At 46.9% G+C, this 20,784-nt stretch overlaps 1 protein-coding gene across 1 annotated transcript in view; it reads left to right on the top strand.

The window, feature by feature from the left end:
• Positions 1 to 20,784, top strand: part of TAC3 (tachykinin precursor 3) — a 144,783-nt gene that overhangs the window by 100,208 nt on the left and 23,791 nt on the right. The window contains exons 5-6 of the mRNA XM_069230769.1: positions 7,284 to 7,337; positions 20,438 to 20,486. Coding sequence (XP_069086870.1) covers positions 7,284 to 7,337; positions 20,438 to 20,486 — 103 coding nt within the window. The remainder of the gene's footprint in view (positions 1 to 7,283; positions 7,338 to 20,437; positions 20,487 to 20,784) is intronic.

The raw sequence follows: 20,784 nt of genomic DNA, 5'->3' as shown, positions 1-20,784 counted from the left end.
ATGTACCCCTTAATGCTATGTTACGCTACGTTAATGGTCCAATTACTCACCGGTAACCTTCATGACTGCTAGGGGCCACCTTTTTTGTCTCATTCCTTACTTCATGAGGTAAGACATCTCAAAGACATACAACTCAAAAACAAAGCCCCTAAACTCTCAACTGCTCCTCTGTGGAGGAGCAATAAAACACCCCCTATGCTGCTTCCTCATAGTCAACAAGCCAGCAGCTCCAGTCAAAAAGCAAGACCAAACTCTGGTGGGAGGGAACCAAACCAAAAAATAGGAAAGGTAGCCTAGGAGTAATAAAGATGACTGATAAGTAGTCAATCCATTACCTCCTAGAGTCACTTCCTCCTCTTCTTTCTTACTTCATGGGGAAATACAATGCTGATGTCTTCGACTGGATATTAAGATACTGAAAAAAACACTACACATGACCAATATAATTTAAGCACACATACAATTCAATGGAACAAAGCAGATCGTTAATCTAAGAAATCAGATTCAGGACCCTAGAGCCATACTCCAACTCGCCACCTCCTCCAAACTGCAAACGATAATGAAGAATGAACCAGGCACCGCTAAGGAAGCTGATCTACAGAAAAAATAAATAATAATAGATTTCCTTCAGCTAAAAAATACTCCTCGTAGAGTGCCCCTTAATGTAAGGAGAGAGCTTTGTCCTAACTGTACCAAAGGCAGTAGATATCACAGAGCCGACCCACATACTACACAGATGGCACAGAAAATATAAGGCCCTTCCAAGTCATACCAAAACTACCAAACATGGCATCACAGAAGCAAAAATCAGCTTTTCTTTACTGAATGATACCATCACCCTGTGCACATCAGCAGTAGGAGCATGTTTCTTCTCTGAGATAGGATTAAGGTCGAAGGAAGAGTAAATGAGAAGCCAGCCCCTGGACCTATAGTCAGGAAACACCATCAGAAAAAGAGTAACGCAAACCACAGACCCCCCTCCTCCAGTCAACTGGTGGAGGTTATGACCACGAGAAAGACAACGCTGAGAGATAATAATTTCAACGAGACATTTCCCAAAGGTTCAGAAGAACCAGTGGAAGATCTCATGGGGGAAATGAACACTGATTTGAGGCATAGCCATAGGCATCACCTGAGAACCCATCCTGTTCAAAGAACTCCAAGGGTCCCATGAAGCCCTGACAGTCAACTTCAGAACCCTCAGGTTAGTGGAAGCATTGAGACCCTTGTTAATTCACCCATAGAAATAGCAAAACATGGGCTCCCTCACAATCCCAGGATGGCACATTTCCATACACTAAAGAGTGAAAGGAGACCCATTGATGAACATACACCATCCAAATTAAAGTTCTGAGAGACTTTTAGATCCATCAGAGACTTCGTTAGAAAACTTATGAATTGCAGACAGGCCTTTAACCTGATACTCAGGAGAGTGGATGGTGAGAGTCAATGGGCAATAAAAGGATATAACTTTATAGAGACCCTATACTCTATCAATTAATATTTTCACAAGAAGGAGAAACCAAGACATCTAAGCCAAAAAAGCCCCTTTGGTCTCAACCTCTGGATACCAAGGAATCCCCCTCGGGGTCAGATGAATCAATGGGAAGGCAAAAGGGGGCCAAAGATCAAGAAAACAAAAGCAGCACACAAGGCAGAAAACATTGTGATGGGAGATAAACAAGTCCAAGTCAGGATAACCAATCCTCATTCATAATGCTGAGCTAATGTGGAGAGACAAACCATTGAACACAGATAACGTAATGTGACTGCTGGGGACATCTGCCTGAGAACTGTTCAGGATCACATATAAACAGCAGAGAGAGATGCCAGATGAGAAAAAATGAACACACCCTCTGTAAGTAGCTAAGCATAACATAGGCTGTTCTCAGAATTGATTAATCCTGTCACAACACAAAATGACATGTTTCGTACTTCATATTGGCAACTTTATCAAGTGAAAAGAATATTACCACTTAAATCAATTCCCTAAATTTGTGGTCACTGTGTGTATTTGTGGATCACGAGAGTAGTCCTATTAGTACTCTGAATCAGAATTAGTTTGTGATTAGTTCACCATAAAAACATGCTCATACAACAGTGTTCAAAGGGTTGGAGGTGACACAGAAACACTACCTAAATTGGCACCCCTGCTTCCAGTTCCCTTCTGTTGGAGAAATGCAGCCTCTCACGGAGATAAAGACCCTGGACAGAAACTGAATCACATATTACATAACCGCCTCATCCACTGGTGTCAGAGGAGGCAGAAGACAATGCATACAGACTCATCAACCAACTGAGTTACTTCCTGATCACAGGCAAGCCCATAATTGAATTGTGTGAATAGCCATGGATTGAGGAATCAGAATCTGAGGCTGTGTTGTACCAGGCTCCCCAAGAACAGACAAGCTGATTGAGTCAACAGGGTTGCTGCTGCAATATTGCTTTGAAATGAGAGCCATCACAGCACATAAGCTTCTAAAAACGACTTAATCTGTATAAAATTGTGCCTCTGCTTATGAATCATGTCCAAAGCAAGACAAATCCCTGCTTAGGTCCATTCTGAAGCTGGTGCCAAAGTCCTACAATGACTGTGCAAGGTGAGGTGGGACTTCCCCATGTCCATCAAGAACCAGTGTTCCAAAAGTAGGTTCCATACACAAGATCTGTCCTGCGATGTCTGTTCACAGGATTATATGTGCACAAGCCAGACCTCCATTGGGCTTCTCCACCAAGAACATGACTAGACAGAGGTTTTGAAATCTTGACTTCACTCTGCCTGTGCAGGTGACTCAAGTGTCCCTTTCCCAGAAGCTCTAGGATCTGCGACTGCATGGTGAATCGACTTCAGATCGCCCTAAGGAAACAAAGTCAGCAATTACTCCCACTGGCAGTGGTGGTAATCTGAGTCAGGACTGGGCACCTTTAGTGAGCTAGGAGCAGAAGGAGGCTTGTAAACTTCCTTTCTATGCTGTTGTTTGTCTTGAGGAGACCCTTAAAGTAACAACAGGAGTATCTGGATGCCCTGTTCGGTCAGCACAAAAAAGAAACATCATGGAGTCAAATTTTGGTTTGTGAAGAATTACAAGATGTTTACAATACCTGAATACATTGAACCCACTGTCCTTCAACTGAGGCTCATAATCAGCGAAACGTAACATGAACAAAGAGGATTCTACATCCCTTTCTGCCTTTTAAGTTCTCTACAATATCTAGAATCAACCTGCATTTGCCACCCCAAGAGCAAGAGCTGATACCTAGAGATGGTCAAGAGATACATTTAAAAAGCCTGGTCAGCATCTCATTAGTCACCAGAAGACATGTAAAGTACTCCCCATTCGGTATTGTGATTGAATGCCTCACAGAGCACCAGGAACTGGAAGGTGACATAAGTTCCTGTCTTTATGGAAAGTTTGAATTCCATAAAGGCTTGCTTTAGTAACCAAAACTTGGGCATCATAGACTCCAAAGGAGTAGCATCATCCTACATTAGACAAGATTTGCCTGACAGATTAGTCACCAGAGAACTCAGTTTAATTGCTTGAGAAATCTCTGTATCTGGACGCTTCAGACTGTAAAGTTGGGATGGAACCTTGGGTTCGCCAACCTACCCATGGCCTTTCATTCCCTCTGATTCAAATCCCTTTATAACTGGTAAATGGGAATGTTGGGAAAAGGAGCCTTGTGCAACTGGAGAAAAAGCCCCCCGGTGACAGGTGCTTGGGCACAGATCTACCCCCACCCTACCACAAGGAGACCTTGGATAGGCTTAGCCCTAACTACACAAAGTGGTCACAAACACCTACACCCTGCCCAACATCAAAAGGCCTGAGCAGAAGGAAAACACCCCCGTAGCATGTAAAGTTCTCCACCATGCCACACATGGACCTCCAATGATGGGTACGTGGCACAGAGCCAGGTGGTGCCAAAGCCACACCAAAGCCTACAGTCACTGACAAGAACCAGAGAACAGCATGGAAGGGAACACAGAACCATCTCCTCAGCACCACAGCACCAGGCTGAATATCAGAAAGAGACCCTGCTCCTAGGCATTTCAATATACAGCCAAAGCCCTGAGGGCACCATGAGTGACCCGTGCACAGTAACACGAAGGAGACCCTGCCTCACCTGCAGCAGCATCCCACCTGCCCCTCGCTTAGAGCAGAGGAATCCAAAAGCATTCCTCCCTCCAAGCAATGAGACTCTAGTGAGGAGGAGCTGATTTGGAGCCCACATTCCTGGACTCATACAGACATACCTGTCTCTCACAGAGGCAGATAAAACAAACAATGGCAAAGTCAATAGGTCTCGTGTTTTAGACACACTGTCACAGCGATTGTGTTATGCAGGGGGCATGGTGGAGGTAAAGCACATAACAGAGAGACCTAGAAAACGCATGCACTCTCCTGGAATGCTTAACTAAAAAAATAAAAAAGTGATCCCTAAAAGTGAGCTGTGGAAGGATGCAAGTCAGACAAGCAAAAGGATGGTAAAGAGGCTATGCTTCAGTGGGACAAATACAAGATCGAACATGGAAAACTATCAAATAAGAATCAAGCAAATAAGAGTGACTAGAAAGTCAACTAATGTTAATCAATGGATGGGATGGGATGGGATGGACTTTAAGCCCACTGTCAATTCTTCGCAAGCCCACTGATGGTCTTTCGCAATCTGACAGCTTATGTTCTCTGGTAGTCAAGAGCTAAAAACAGATTGTGTGTTCGGGAGCTCCTTTATAGTTCAGTCCTATATAGGAGTTAGAGGTTTAATGGCTGTGTTTGAAATAAAACAGATATTGGATTGGATTTCACTTACTGGACTGCATGGGGTTATACTGCATTGCTACCGTTCTTGGAGGCGATTCACCTTACAAAATAAGGAAGGAGACAAGGAGATGGCCCGAGGAGGTAAAAAGAATTCTGGAGCACTCGACCACCTAAGAGTCTTGTTGCTATAAGAAAGGTAGCCAGTGCTGCTGCCCTCTGCCTACTCTGAGACTGATCTGACCTACTGTATGGTCTGCAGGCTTTCTCTCAGATCGCAAAAGCAGAGGTGTGGCTGGAGAAGGCAAAGGGTCTACCCTTGTTGTTGCTGGTCAGCATTGCTCTAAAGATTTTTAGCATCTCACAAAAAACTTTAGGGCAGTGGTTCTTAACCTGCGGTCTGAAAACCCTTGGGGCTCTGCATACCTTCACAGGGGGTCTGCAACTGTGTTACAAAATTAAATGATATTACAATTAATACATTGAATTTAATAAAGTAATAATAAATAAAGTACCAAGATTAAACAGGTGAAAACTTTTTCTATCTGTGATTGTGAATTAAACAAAATGTTTCAATATTTGAGCATGTATTTGTAGCATACTTGTTTTGGTAATTTTTTGTTTTGTTTTAAGTTCAAATCATATCAGTTGTTTAGGTCAGGGAGTCCCCAACTTCCAGCAATACCTCAATAGCAATACCTCAATGGGGCCCCTGGATTCCAGTAATGAGTGAGTGGTGGTCAACGGAAGTAAAAAGGTTAAACCCGTTAATTTAGGGTAACATTTAGTACCTTTTTACTAGTGGCCGATGCTTTCCAAAACCTACACAAACCCTTGTTTGTGCAGAGGTCAGAATTATAAGTCATGGACATGTTATTGCTCCCAGTAATTGTAGAGGGCTATAAAGTTTGTATGCCTTGTTAAACTTTGGCTGGTGAGAGCTACTGGAATTGAACAGGGAGAAATGCCCAGTAATCCCAGGACAGGCAGATTTTAGAGCAGTAATCTCCAAAATTGCAGGTTATTTCCTAATAGTGGATAAATGCCGATGACGTTTGACCCCTGTGGCGTTGGAAGTGTGAAGCCACTTATTTGGAGGACTTGCGTTTTGCTGTAATTTTTGCATTATAACTGATACAGAATGGAGTGCAAAGTGAGCTCGCTCTCGTTTGGCCCTTGCACAAAGATGTGGATTTTAGCTGACAGTGGTTGCAAGCGCAAAATGTAAATGTAAAATAATGCAAACATAATCAGCATTGTCATTCTTGCACGTGCTAATCCCCATTATTTGCATGAATCAGAAAGTCTGGCGAGGAGCAATGCAAGCTGCAAGGCACATGCAATTCGAGGCAAAGTTTTTTTTACATTCGATAAACAATCACATTTTAATTAATGCTAATCCAAAAATTATTTGAAAGCCATGCAACTAACGTATTTCAGTGCGGCGAAACACGCATAGTTTACTCAATGTATTTTAATATTCACTTGCAAAACCGCATGCTATTCCAATACTGACTGGCACGAGCGCACATACACGCACGCGCTCGCACCCACGCACTCAAAAGCCCACAAGCAGAGGGATTTGCCTGTGTATTTCAACCCTTACATGCAGCCACTACTTCTGTTCCAGTTCTACGACCAGCCACATACGTCTGCCACAGGTGCATAACAAAAGCCCCTGCGGTGATGGGGGTGTGGAGCGAGCCTCAGGGGGGTCCCCTCAGCACAGGCCCCTGACTGGTCCAGTGGGATGGGGGCCCCTTACAGGTACTTTGCTTTGGGTAGGTTCTTTACATTTTGTTAAGCCACTGGTCTGCCAAAACACCTTAATCCGATTTTACAATACCCGTTTCCTCTGCAAATACACCTGAAAATCTGACCTACGCCACTACCGACAATGTCATTCCTGAGTCGCAATACAGCTATGACATTGTGGGCCAGATGTAGCAAGCAGTTTTGCCCATTCTGTGTCTATGGGAAAATGTGTTCGTGCATATGGCCCTGTGTCTCACACCTAGTCTGTAGCACCCATGCTATTTATTCCCGCTCATCGAGACGCAGGACTGCAAATGCATCTCAGTTTTGACCTCGACACGACAACCGCCCCTGTTGATGAGTCCCGCACTCTCTCCTGTTAATGCACATTGATCCTGACCTGCAGCTCCCTCTTCTATTCCATGATTGGAAACCACAGACAGCTCTGTCAATGCACATCAACAATGACTCCAAGCCCTATTTTTATTTTACTACTGATACCCACACACTGCTCTCACATGTGCTAACAATTGTGATAATATTCTGATACCAATCAACGCAGGACACTTTAAGACGAAAGTGCCACAATCCATTACTCCATACAGTAGATGGCAGGGGACAGAGTGGGTAGTGCCAGCTTGTCTCCACATCCTCTAGTTTTGCACCCCTCACTTTCAGTCCTTTATCCGTATAGTATGCATCGCAGAGCAAAACTTAGTCCAGAGAAAAGCTCGCTAATTGAATTCCGCTGTTGACTTTTCACAGGAGATATGCACGACTTCTTTGTTGGACTCATGGGGAAGAGGAATTTGGAACCTGGTAAGTGTGTGGCACCCTTTACCCTAGACACTTCAACTTTTAAATTGACGCTATCCCCTGGGGCAGTGTTACAGTAAGGTGACTGTGGGGAGCTGCCTTACAAATGGCACCACAAGAGGCTATGAGAGGCCATTCGATTGAAACAAATGCTTAAAAAACAACCTTTTGCTAGTAGAGCCCAACTGCAAAGTGACATTGTTTAGGAATCCAGATATGGTTGCACTGATACTTAGCCACACTTCAAGTGTGCTTTGGGTGACACTCCCTATACTATGCCTTTACTCCTATTCAGCACGTGCCAGGCCCTGTGCTTTTCCTAGTAATTCATAACATCCAGTGCTGGCACTGTGTTAAAATGTCGAGGCACTTTTATTTGTTTATATATTCTGATAAAGTGCATTTCATCTGAGGGTGACTGCACTATAGATACAACCACATTCAGACTTCCCCATACACGAAACAGAAGTAGAAACCAACACAGAATTACTAGAACCTTAAAGCCTGCCATAATGAGCTGAACCAACCATTAAAGGGTCGTTCCACAGTTAAAGACCTGAGCAAAAGGTGAAAGTCAATAATATGGCAAAAGGCTATTAATCGTCGATATTGCCTTTAAGAATGGGCTATAAGGCAAGGGTGTAGTGCAGACCCCTACAGCCTCTGCGGTGCGCGGGCCGTTCTAGAGGCCCCCGTTCAGTATAAAGCGTTTGAAGATCTATGAGATAGAGGAGTCTTGCGGGCCTCTCATCACATTTTGCAAGGGGGGCCCAACATTTTGTATTGTGCCACTTTTGGGCTGTTAGAGCATGCTGGCCCAAGAGGGCTGAATGTCCTAAATAAAAAAGCAGCCTCCTGGCAGAGGCAGGGTATTAAATCCCTCACGCCTTAGACGCTTGAGTGCCTTTCGCAGCTCTTGCTGTGTGTGTGCTTGACCATTGTTAGCACATGCACACAGCAAGAGCTGTAAAAGTGGGCAGTATTAAACCTAACGCTTCTTTCTCTCTGCTAAACTGTTTTCTTTACCTCAGTAAAGCCTAGAGAGACAGGAGCCGAGCAGACCCCCCCTCCCTCCGAGGCTCCAGTCACACTTTAAGAAATGGAAGGAGGAAAAGGGGGAAGGCTTGCTGTGTTCCCCCTACATAATCCACATAGCCTGTGATAGGACAAGCGAGCAGAAGAGTCAGAGGGCGAGGATTAGGGCAATGAAAGGCTGACAGCAGTGTTTATGGCCTACTGCTGTTCCACTGTCTTGAGTGGAGCTTTCAATAGTCCAGTGTACTTAAAAACAGGAAAAGTCCACTAATTACGCAGTTGTAGTTAAACTATGACAGGTGACTTGCTTTCTACCCATCTCCTCCCAGATCTTCCAACTCACAGTACCCTGTGTGTCACATGATATCGCCTCCCATCACAAGGTCACCCGGTGAGGAGCTGATATCACAGGGTGTGCACACAATTAGCTGGAATCCCTTGTTCCATCTAATTGGGGGTTCTGCTCAGCCGATGTCCCTTGTGAGGTGTGAAGCCTTCTGTGGGCATTGGCGGCAGCCTCAAAACTTTTGTTTATGGTGTTGTTAGGGGGAGGAGGGGATTGGTGGTGGGTGTAGAGTGCCATCCGGCCTCTAGTATACTTTGTTGCACCTACATCACTGGAGGGCAGGGTGCAGCCTGAAGGCATAAACAAAGCGTGGCGTGAACGCTCGTGGTTCACTCTACAGTACCAGTGATACCTGTGTGTGCGTCCTTTACATTACATGCAGCCTAGACTGTAGTGTTTGATATACGTGGGCGACCCCATGTGGTGGTCCCGCGCAGGGGGGAACCATCTGGCCACCTCTGTAAGAATATGTATATTGGTCGAGCTGACGTGGCACTGACCAGGAAAGTGTATATAACCTGTGACATGGACGGGCATGGCAGGAAGAAGGTGAATAAAGCGTGTGTGCCACACCATCACGGTTCCGCCTCTTTTGTCACAGCGGCACACACAACACTGGTGATAAGGAGGACCTCGCCACCGCCCTCGTCCACCTCCTCACACGGCGCCTGGCTCGCGCCACATCGATGAAGCTCCTCCCATGTGGCACTGCCCGCCCTCCACCGGCCACAACGGGAGCCTGCAGCCAAACGAGTAGCTGTCCAGAGCGGCCCATCATCTGCCGCAAGCTGCTCAGTGTTTGTCCACGCACTATGCCAAGAGACAGACTTTGCAGGTGGTGCAAAGGACACCTGCCACACCGGGCAGCTGCCCATCTAGAGGAAAGACCTGCAGTGCATGTGGTAAATTGAACCATTTCTCAAAAGTCTGTTGCTAGTCGCCCAAGATAGACCCAGCCACACTCAAGAAGGCAGTCAAAGCAGTAGCTGTGCTTCCTGCCACTTCATCAGAGAGCAACGTGGACGATGACCAGGAGGTGGTTCACTTGGTTAGACCAATGGGTGGAGGGAGAACTGACAGATGGCGAATACCCACATGCCAAGTGGTAGTGAACGAGGACCCCCTTACTGCTCTAGTAGACACTGGGGCCTCAATTAAACTCATGGCTGCAGAGGTGTACCATAGCCTACCTGACCCTCTGCCCCACAAGCCCACACGAGTTCAAGTATACGCTTTTGGAAACACCAACCCCTACAGATAGCCGGCACCTTCACAACAGACATCACCCATGAAGTAGCTGCAATCACAAGCATGGTCTACATGTCGCAAGAAGGGTCTGGGTTCCTACTCAGCTGCCAAACAGCGCAGTGTCTGAATCTAGTCAAGTTTACATTCAGCATCCATGCCAGTGGCCTGGAAGACCTCACCAAACAATACGAGATGCTTTTCATTGTGCAGAAACCTAAACAGCCTGACGCAGTGCGCATTTGTGTGGAGACAGGCCTGCCCAACCAAGCCATCAAGCATGAAAGGCACCGGTCCCCGACCATAGACAACATCATCGGGGAACTCTCTTTCTCTGAGTGGTTCTCCAAAATGGACCTCTGGTCTGGCTACCACCAGATTGTGCTGCACCCAGACTCCCGACCCATAACCACCTTCTCCACTTTCACAGGTCTATGGAGGTACACCCGTCTGAACTGTGGCATTTCCAGTGTGGCTGAGGTGTTCCAGTACACCATCAAGGAGGTCCTGAAGTGGCTTTCGGGAGTCCTCAGTGTCAGCAATGCCATTCTGGTGCATGCCCCCACACTAGAGAGTCACCTAGCTCTTCTGCTAGCAGTGCTCATGAGGCTCCAGGAACGCAGACTGAACCATCACTATGAAAAATGTGAGCTCCAGGACAGGGTCAACTGTTTCATTGGCTACAAGTTCTCAGAGCACGGAATAGGCCTAGACTCAGCCAAGGTAAAGGAAATCCAGGAAGCCCCCACCTCTGTCTCCGGAGTCAGAAGCTTCCTAGGTATGGTCACATACTGTGGACGCTTTATGAGGAACTTATCTAACATCACTGGCCCATTGTGGGATCTAACCAGAACCAACCACCCCTGGGTGTGAGGCCCAGACCAGGAGTGCTTGTTTAAAAACATGAAGAACACCCTCTCTGCAGACACTTCTCTGGCATACTTCAACCCTCAACGAGAACCCCGGCTAGCGGTTGATGCCGGCCCAAAAGGTTTAAGCCTGTTACTGGCCCAGAAGCAACACTGTTGAGAGTGGGCACCCATCGCACACTGATGCCCACATAGCAGCAAGAAAACCATTTACATTTACTGGAGGTGTCAGCATTTTCACCTGTACCTGTATGGCAGCGCATTCATGGTCATTACCGATCACAAGCCACTCCTCCCTCTCTTCAAGGGATCTTCCTCCAAGCTGCCACTGTGGATTGAAAAATGGATACTACAACTACTAGAGTTTAATTTCACCGAAGAGTACCAGTCTGGCACCGGGAACCCTGCTGACTTTCTGTTGCGCCATGCACTGCCAGACTTCATCCGAGACGTCGGACAAGTGAATGAGACACAGGAGTTTGTCAGACTGGTGTTGGATCGAGCTAGACCACTACACATACCTCTCGCAGAAGCAGTGAAAGCCAACGGTCAAGACAACCGTTTGCAAATGGCCATGGAGGCCCTCCCGTCCTGTGATTGGCGCCCTCTGCAACACCCGCGACTTTTGGTGCCACTGAGGCCAAAGCCACGCTGCAAGCCCTTTACTACATCTGCCACAAGATCTCTGTAATTGAAGAAGGTTCCTACTGCATGGTCCCTGCCTTGTACTACCCACCTGCCTGGGCCGTCCTTCTGGCACATGGAGCCCACAAAGGCATTGTGAAATCGAAGAACTGGCTTCGGAGCAAGGTCTGGTTCCCAGGGCTGGACAACAGGTGGAAGAAATGCCTGCGTGGTAATACCAAAGATAGAGAAAATGATGGCCGCCCATGGCCTCATTGATAAGACCTACACTGACAATGGACCCCCGTTAAAATGCCATGAGTGGGCAGAGTTCCTGAGGGCCCAAAACACGAAACACCGGCAGATCACGGCAAAGTGGCCCCAAGCCAATGGGGAAATCAAAAGGTTTGTGAAAACATTGTCAAAGACCATTCACATAGCCATAACAGAATCCCAGAATGTTGAAAGCGTCCTATACACATTTCTCCATGAATACAGGGCTACACCCAATGCCACCACCAGAGTTACCCCGAGCCATCTGTGTTTTGGAAGAACAGTAATCCCCCACCACCCTCTATGGACCACCCAAACGCCCACCCCCGAACCGGTCCATGGCACAGAGATCCTGTAACAACGCCTATGCTTCACGGAAGAAGAGACCTCAGAAAAGTGCCATCTGCGTGGGGAACAGGGTATTGGTTAAAGACCATCATCCAGGAGGGAAGTTTAGGCTACTTTTTGAGGCAGAGTTGTGGACAGTGACAGCCATCAAGAGAACCGTGATAACAGCTGAAAAGAGCAGCGAAAGAGTCACAAGGAACATATCTCAGTTCAAAAGATTCTCCATGTCCTTACCCTCCAAGGACAGAGACGATGGTTCTCTGAGCGAGGATCTTGTGAGCAACAACAGAGATTTTGCCCTCCCCAAGGAGTTCCCTTTCGGCAAGACACTCACTCTCACAAGGAGACAGACTGGCATTCGGACTGCAAGGTGCGCCCCGGACCCCCCACTTCAACAGCTGATGATGCCAGGATCTGGCAGTGGGGGTGCCAGTCACCAGTGGAAACCATGAACTACTGTCCAGAACAGGCCAGCTTTTGGGGGCTGCGAGCGGTGCGACCGCACCGGGCGCTGACTCGGGGTGGGGGGGTGAGGCGCTGTGTTTAGCAATAACTTCCGAAACTAGTGATTTAAAAACACCTGCTGAAATGTTCCTTGTGCGTTTAGCCTTCAAGAAACAATTAAAATGTCAAGATACCTCTTGTGATTAATGTTCCTGCTAGACAGAGAGATGGGAGTTTTGCCTTGTGGCAGCTTTGACTCCACAAAAAGTAGCATAGAGAGTTAATATGCCTGCTGCAAAAAACAGAACTATGGGTCATGTTTACGAAAAGTGGCACTGCACCCAGTGCAGCGCCACCTTTCTTGCACCTCTTAGCGCCCCCCCCTAACGCCACCATTTGTGGGTCATTTTTAAAATTCGGTGCACCACGGCGGTGTAGGAGGCTGGACTGGCTTATAGTGGGTACCAATGGTACTTACACCTTGTGCCAGGTCCAGTCATCCCTTATTAGTAGATTAGTAGTGTTCTAGCAGCTTAGGCTGATAGAGGAAGCTATAGCAGAGCAGCTTAGGCTGAACTAGGAGACATTCAAAGCTCCTACTATACCACTTATATAGGTACTATGTCATAAGAAAGACAATACTCAGAGTTACTAAAAATAAAGGTACTTTATTTTAGTGACAATGTGCCAAAAATAGGCCTAGGGGCAACACAAACCATATACTAAGAAACTGGAATGCGAACCACAAATGTACTCCTAGGCTAGTGTAGTGTGTAGAGGGTTGCTCGAGAGTGTAAGAAAACACTGCGGGTGTCCAAGATACCCCACCCCAAGACCCTGGTAAGTAGGAGTAAAGTACTACTATTTCTCCAGAAACACACTAGAGTCGTGACAGAGGACCACAACAGACTGCAAAGCACTGAAGATGAATTCCTGGACCTGAGGACCTGTAAAGGAAGGGGACCAAGTGCAAGAGTCGCGAAAGTGTCCAGGGGGGCAGGAGCCAACTAAACTCCGGATGAAGGTGCAAAATGGCTGCCTTCGGATGGAAGAAGCTGAAGATTCTGCAACAACGAAAGGTGCTAGAAACTTCTCCTTCGTGCAGAAGATGTCCCACAGAGTGCTGGAGGATGCAGAGTTGTTTCGTTGGCAAAATACTGCAAACAAGCCTTGCTAGCTGCAAGAGTAGTGGTTGAAGAAAAAGGGTGCTGCCCAGGCCCAGTAAGTTCCAGGATATTGCCACTTGGAAGAGGAGACAGAGGGGGCCCTCAGCAACACAGAGAGCTCATGCACAAGAAGGTAGCACCCGCAGAAGTCCTTGAACATGGGTTCAAGAAGACTCAACACTACAAAATGGGGTTCCACGACAACTCAGGGAGCTGAATATCACAGGACAGAGGGCTGGGGAACTAAGCTTGGCTGTGCATGCAGGATTTTGTGGAAATGTGCACAGAAGTCCTTGTAGCTGCAGTTCACGCGGTGCAAAGGATTACTGTTTGGAGAGGGGAGGCAAGGACTTACCTCCTCCAAATTTGGACATTTGGACCACTGGACAGTCTGGGTCACTTCGGTCCACCACCTGTGTTCTAGGGGCCATGCTCGTCAGGAAGAGAGGGGTCCCAGAGTACCGGTGATGCTGAAGTTTGGTGCCTGCTGAAGCAGGGGGAAGATTCCGTCGAACCACTGGAGATTTCTTCGTGGCTTCCAGTGCAGTATGAAGGCAGGCAGCCCCCAAAGCATGCACCACCAGGAAACAGTTGCGAAAGCCGGCAGGATTAGGCGCTACAATTTTGCTGGTAGTCTTCTTGCTACTTTGTTGCAGTTTTGCAGGCGTCCTGGAGCAGTCAGCGGTCAATCCTTGGCAGAAGTCGAAGACAGAGGTGCAGAGGAACTCTGGTGAATTCTTGCAAGTCGTTATCTGAGGAAAAGCCCACTGGAGAGACCCTAAGTAGCCCTCAGAGGAGGATTGGCCACCTAGTCAGGCAAGCACCTATCAGGAGGGGTCACTGATGTCACCTGCTGGCACTGGCCACTCAGAGGCCTCCAGAGTGCCCTCACACCTCTGGATCCAAGATGGCAGAGGTCTAAGACACACTGGAGGAGCTCTGGGCACCACCCCTGGGGTGGTGATGGACAGGGGAGTGGTCACTTTCCTTTCCTTTGTCCAGTTTTGCGCCAGAGCAGGGACTGGGGGTTCCCTAAACCGGTGTGGACTGGCTTATGAAAGGAGGACACCATCTGTGCCCTTCAAGGCATTTCCAGAGACTGGAGGCTACCCGTCCCCAGCCTTTTACACCTATTTCCAAAGGGAGAGGGTGTAATACCCTCTCTCAGAGGAAATTCTTTGTGCTTCCTTCCTGAGACTGGTCTGCCTAGACCCCAGGAGGGCAGAACGCTGTCTGTGGGGTGGCAGCAGCGGTAGCTGCAGAGAAAACCCCAGAGAGCTGGTTTGGTAGTACCCGGGGTCCATAGTGGAGCCCCAGGGATGCATGGAATTGGCACCCCAATACCAGATTTGGCATGGGGGGACAATTCCATGATCTTAGACATGTTAAATGGCCATATTCGGTGTTACCATTGTAAAGCTACATATAGGTATTGACCTATATGTAGTGCACGTGTGTAATGGTGTCCCCGCACTCACGAAGTCCGGGGAAATGGCCCTGAACTATGTGGTGCACCTTTGTAGGTGCAAGGGTGCCCTCACACTTAGTAACTTTGCACCTAACCGTCAGCAAGTGAAGTTTAGGTGACTTATAAGTTATTTAAGTGCAGTGAAAATGGCTGTGAAATAACGTGTGCGTTATTTTACTCAGGCTGCAGTGGGAGTCCTGTGTAAAGGTTTGTCTGAGCTCCCTATTGGTGGCAAAAGAAATGCTGCAGCCCATAGGGATCTCCTGGAACCGCAATACCCTTGGTACCTAGGTACCTAGGTACCATATACTAGGGAATTATAAGGGTGTTCCAGTGTGCCAATTGAAATTGGTAATAGTGGTCACTAGCCTATATTGACAAATTTAAAGGCAGAGAGAGCATAAGCACTGAGGTTCTGGTTAGCAGAGCCTTAGTGACACAGTTAGTCACTACACAGGTATACACAGCCAGGCCACAAACTATGAGCACTGGGGTCCTGGCTTGCAGGATCCCAGTGAGACAGGCAAAAACAAACTTATAAACATGTAAAAATGGGGGTAACATGCCAGGCAAGATGGTACTTTCCTACAGGCAGTAGTTAGGGGAACGGGGTCAGAAGTTTTTGCACTAGTCCGGCGCTTTCCAGGATTAGCGTAAAAAATGTTGATGCTAATCTTGCAAAGCACCCAGAGGCCCATTGTAACCAATGGATGCCTCCTTTTAATGCCTGCTCTGAGCAGACGTTAAAAGTGCTGTAAACAATTAACGCAAAGAAATTTAACAGATTTCTTTGCGTCATTTTTTTGGCCCCCTTATCGGGGGGATGCCCCCTTTACATACATTATGCCTAGCGAAGGCATAATGTAATGCAAAGGACTACAAAGTGACGCAATGAATGCATTGCGCCTCTTTGTAAATACGGCACGTTTTTGGCCTTCTAGTGCCACATTAGTGTACAAAATGACAGTAATGTGGCATTAGAATGGCACAAGGGCTCCTAAATATGCCCCTATGGCAGTGCTTAATTTGTGCTTGTTGTTTACAGTGCGGAGCACCGGCACTTATTTTTTAGGGCTGGCGCTTATTTTTCTGCCTCAAGCATTTACTGCAAGAGAAAGACACATATGAGAAAGAATGAGGAAGAGGAAAACGAAAAAGCGTCACAATGGGAAAAAGCAGAAATCCGCAAGAGTGAGGTGAAGAGGCAGGGAGTGCCTGCAAATGGATTGAAGAGGCCCGACATGGCTTCAGGATTATGCTACCACTGTATTCTGTGTTCACACATTTCAATGCAGCAGCCGCGTGTTTAAGAGGAGGGCTTTGGGCACCAGCAAATTTTTATTTACAAATTAAGCACTGCCCTATGGGGCATATTTGAAAAAAGTGGTGCTGCACACGGTGCTGCACCACTTTTCTTGCGCCCTTTAGCACCCCCCCTAACGCCACTATGTGTGTGTCATATTTAAACTGTGGCGCACCATGGCAGTAGCTAGGGGACTAGCGTCAGCATTTTTTATGCTAGTCTGGCGCTTTGCAGGATTAGCATTGAAAATGTTGACTAATCTTGCAAAGCACCCAGAGGCCCATTGTAAACAATGGAAGCCTCCTTTTAATGCCTGCTTTGAGCAGGCGTTAAAAATGCCGGAAAAAAATGACGCAAAGAAATCAGTCAGATTTCTTTGTAGCATTTTTTTGGACCCCCTAACCGGGGGATGCCCCCTTTGCATACATTATGCCTGGCACAGGCATAATGTGGCGCTAAGGGTTACAAAGTGGTGCAATGCATGCATTGTGCCACTTTGTAAATATGGCACAGCGTTTTTGGCCTTCTAACGCCACATTATCTTAAAAAAAATTACACTAATGTTGGGTTAGAATGGCACTAGGGGCTCTTAAATATGCCCCTATTGGGCATATTTGAAAAAAGTGGCGCTGCACACAGTGCTGCACCACTTTTCTTGCATCTCTTAGTGCTCCCCTAATGACACCATGTGTGCACTGCATTTAAAATATGGTGCAACATGGCTAAAGTTGGGGGACTAGTGTCATCATTTTTTACGCTAGTCCGGTGCTTTGCAGGATTAACGTAAAAAATGTTGATGCTAATCCTGCAAAGCACCCAGAGGCCCATTGTAACCAACAGATGTCTCCTTTGGCGTTAAAATGCCGGAAAAAAATGACGCAAAGAAATTTGTCCGATTTCTTTGCACCATTTGTTTGGCCCTCCCTAATGGGGGAATGCCACCTTTGCATACATTATGCCTGGCACAGGCATAATGTAGCCCAAAGGGATACAAAGTGGCTCAATTCATGCATTGCGCCACTTTGTAAATATGGGACCTTCTAATGCCGCATTAGCTTAAAAAAAGGACGCTAGTGTGGCGTTAGAATGGCGCTGGGGCTCTTAAATATGCCCCTATATTTTATGTGGCTAGCTGAGTGGATTAGTAAAGCCAGCCTTTACAAGTGCTATAAAACACATGAATGTATGTGAAAGGGGAGCGATGGAGAGATGAGGGGCACATTTGCCGGGTGGTAGTGAGTGAAACTGAGGAGGAGGTCATGGGGTGAGGGCGCCACAATAAACTGTTGCATAGGGCGCCACCAGTCCTAAAGCCGGCCCTGGTCCAGAAGGTCTTGGGCAGGACGTTATAGTCTACTCTAAGGTCTAACCCTCATCCGTCCAGCAGGGATGCTGACTTTATGACTGAGTATAAAGGTACCATCATGGGGGTGCCTATTGCGTCCAGGCAGATGCTGGTTTGTTCCTGTGTTCCATTTGGTTCAGTAGCAAGCTTTTGTATGGGAGTACATTGTTGATTTTGGTTCTATCTTAAGTTGGGGAGGAATGTAGTGCTGCATGTAGGTAGGCAACGCCATGTGGTGGTCCTGCGCAGGGGGAACTATCTGCCCCCACCCGTGAGAATATATATATTGGTCGAGCCGACGTGGCAGAGACCAGCAACGTTTATATAACTCGTGACGTGGACGGTCACCGCGGCACACATGACATAGACCACAAGGTTCAGGCAGACCTCACACTTGGGTGGGGACGTTTAGAGACAGTGAATTTAAAAGCGTGTTTAGCACTAAGACATGCCCCTTCAAGGCTCAACCCCCTTCTCATACACTGAGAAAGTTTCACAAGTTGGCAAATCTGCCCTTCTCTACCAGCACGCTGCGTGGGCAAGCAGTACTTGTTTTAAGGTACAAGCAGTAGTGGCACATGCAGCGTGCAGGCATGGCGAGGGGAGACGTGCTTTGTAGCTCTGATAGAGCAGATGCTCTAAGACCTTTGGGGTGTGGAGAAGCAGAGGTTCTGTTTCCTGCTTCTCCCTCAGCAAGGCATGGCGGGTGCTCAGCAGCGCATGTGCCGAGTGACCGCTGTTACAGCTTCAAGAACGCAGTGTAAGGTCATGAAAGAACATGAATTGCTTCCACTCGCACCTGAACAACACAACAGGTAATGCCAATGTGGCCTTATTTGCACCTTAGGCTCCTGCCAGTGTAGGGAGCGGGCCCTGTGTCTACTTAATGGGATAGCCCTGTCTTTTTTTCACTCTTCCTCCATTTAGCTTTTTGAAAGTGAGCGTGTACAGCATCCATTTTAGGACATCCTCATTCCTCACTCCTCATCCCTACTTCTCATCCCTGCTTCTCATCCATCATCCCTACTTCTCAGCCATCATCCCTACTTCTCATCCATCATCTATTATCCCTACTTCTCATCCATCATCCCTACTTCTCTTCCATCATCCAAACTTCTCTTCCATCATCCCTACTTCTCATCCCTGTGTGTCATCCCTGCTTCTTTTCCATCATCCCTACTTCTCATCCATCATCCCTGCTTTTCTTCCATCATCCCTATTTCTTTTCCATCATCCCTACTTCTCATCCATCATACATCATCCCTACTTCTCATCCATCACCCCTACTTCTCATCCATCATCACTGCTTCTCATCCATCACCCCTACTTCTCATCTATCATCCCTGCTTCTCATCCATCATCCCTACTCCTCATCCTTCATACATCATCCCTACTTCTCACTTCTCATCCATCATCCCTACTTCTCATCCATCATACATCATCCCTACTTCTCATTGATCATCCCTACTTCTCATCCATCATACATCATCCCTACTTCTCATCCATCATTCCTACTTCTCATCCATCATCCCTGCTTCTCTTCCATCATCCCTGCTAAAGCGATTTGCATAAAATCACACAGATTAGTCAAGTGGTGAAGCTGGCATTTGAGCCACACTTCCTGGTTCCACACTGTGAAATTTGCCAACTGAATCAATATTTTGCTTTACCACCAAAAGACAATGCTTTGTGTTTAATTACTCCAACTTTTTACTGTAAATTGGTACACTAACTTCAATAAATTCTTGACACAACTATATTGAGCTGACCGGTCACTATGGGACAAGGACCGAGCCAATGCCAGTCACTCAACTCAAGCTAGGCCTGAGCATTGCTTAGCTCACCCACCTCTAATCTCTACCCTTTCACAGACTGCTACCAACTGGAGACTCATCATCCACTGCCACTGGCTTCACCAGGCCAGGAAGGTTTCCCAACTAGCACAGGGTACAGTAGTGAAAGGTGATGCCATTGACTCCCAAAAGACACCCGTCTGTTTACGTCTCCTGCTTTCCAATCTTCACAGCCTGCTTCCAAGTGCCTGTGCCAGTGACAGCTGAAGGACAAGCGAATGCATCTCTTCACTTCCCTGAGGTTCAATCTTCCCTCCTACTTTTGCAAAATTGGGAAACTGCTTTGAGCTTCTTATCATGTAAAGTACCTCTTTAGGGGCTCACATGTAGGGTTGCCACCAAAATTCTTTTAAAGAGGGATGGTCTACTCTTCACGTCTGTTCATGGCATGCCACTTTGGCTCCCTATTTCTCTGTAGACAGCATTCATCCTGGGTTCCTCTAAGTATATCCCAATGATCTAAGCTTATGAAGAGAGTTGGTAACCATGATGTCCCATAAGCTATGATAACATCACAATGCCAAAGGAGCTGTTCTAGGTCTCCTTCTCACTCATAGAAGTGCAGCACATCTCTTTTAGACTTCCTTAATACTGGCACCACTAAATTCACGTAGACGTGGGAGTAAAGTCACCAGTAGCAAATGTTGCCAGAGATTTATTAGAAAGTCAAAGATTAATACAGGGGTGAGGGGCTCCAGTGATCCACCAGTCTCTCTCTGTCTCTCTCTCTCTCTCTCTCTGTCTCTCTCTCTGTAAAAAACACTGAACTATTTTTTAATTTCAGCAAATGATCTATCAGATGGGAACAGGGATGTGGTTCCTGGCAAAATGAGGTAAGAATCAGAGTTCTGTATGCAGGAATAGTAGTGTAAAATCCATGTCTTTAACCTATAGAATTCTATTGCACAAATGCATTGTAAGGCCACATAATGCATGCCTGTTTGTTCCATAAGTATCTTGTTATTCCCTGTACAGGGTGTGTTGTTAATCCCACAGTAAATGCCTTCTTACTTCCCATATTGGATGACCTATTTGCCATGTGGTATGCATGGTTATCCCCCATTGAGGATATCTTAGTTATAGCAGACACTTGGTAATCCCTATAGTTGATGCTTTGATATCGTCTGTATA

This window comes from Pleurodeles waltl, chromosome 4_2, assembly GCF_031143425.1.
Source record: "Pleurodeles waltl isolate 20211129_DDA chromosome 4_2, aPleWal1.hap1.20221129, whole genome shotgun sequence".
In the NCBI taxonomy this organism is placed as follows: Eukaryota; Metazoa; Chordata; class Amphibia; order Caudata; family Salamandridae; genus Pleurodeles; species Pleurodeles waltl.
Note: the sequence above shows the minus strand (reverse complement) of the source record. Positions and strands in the feature narration are given on the sequence as shown.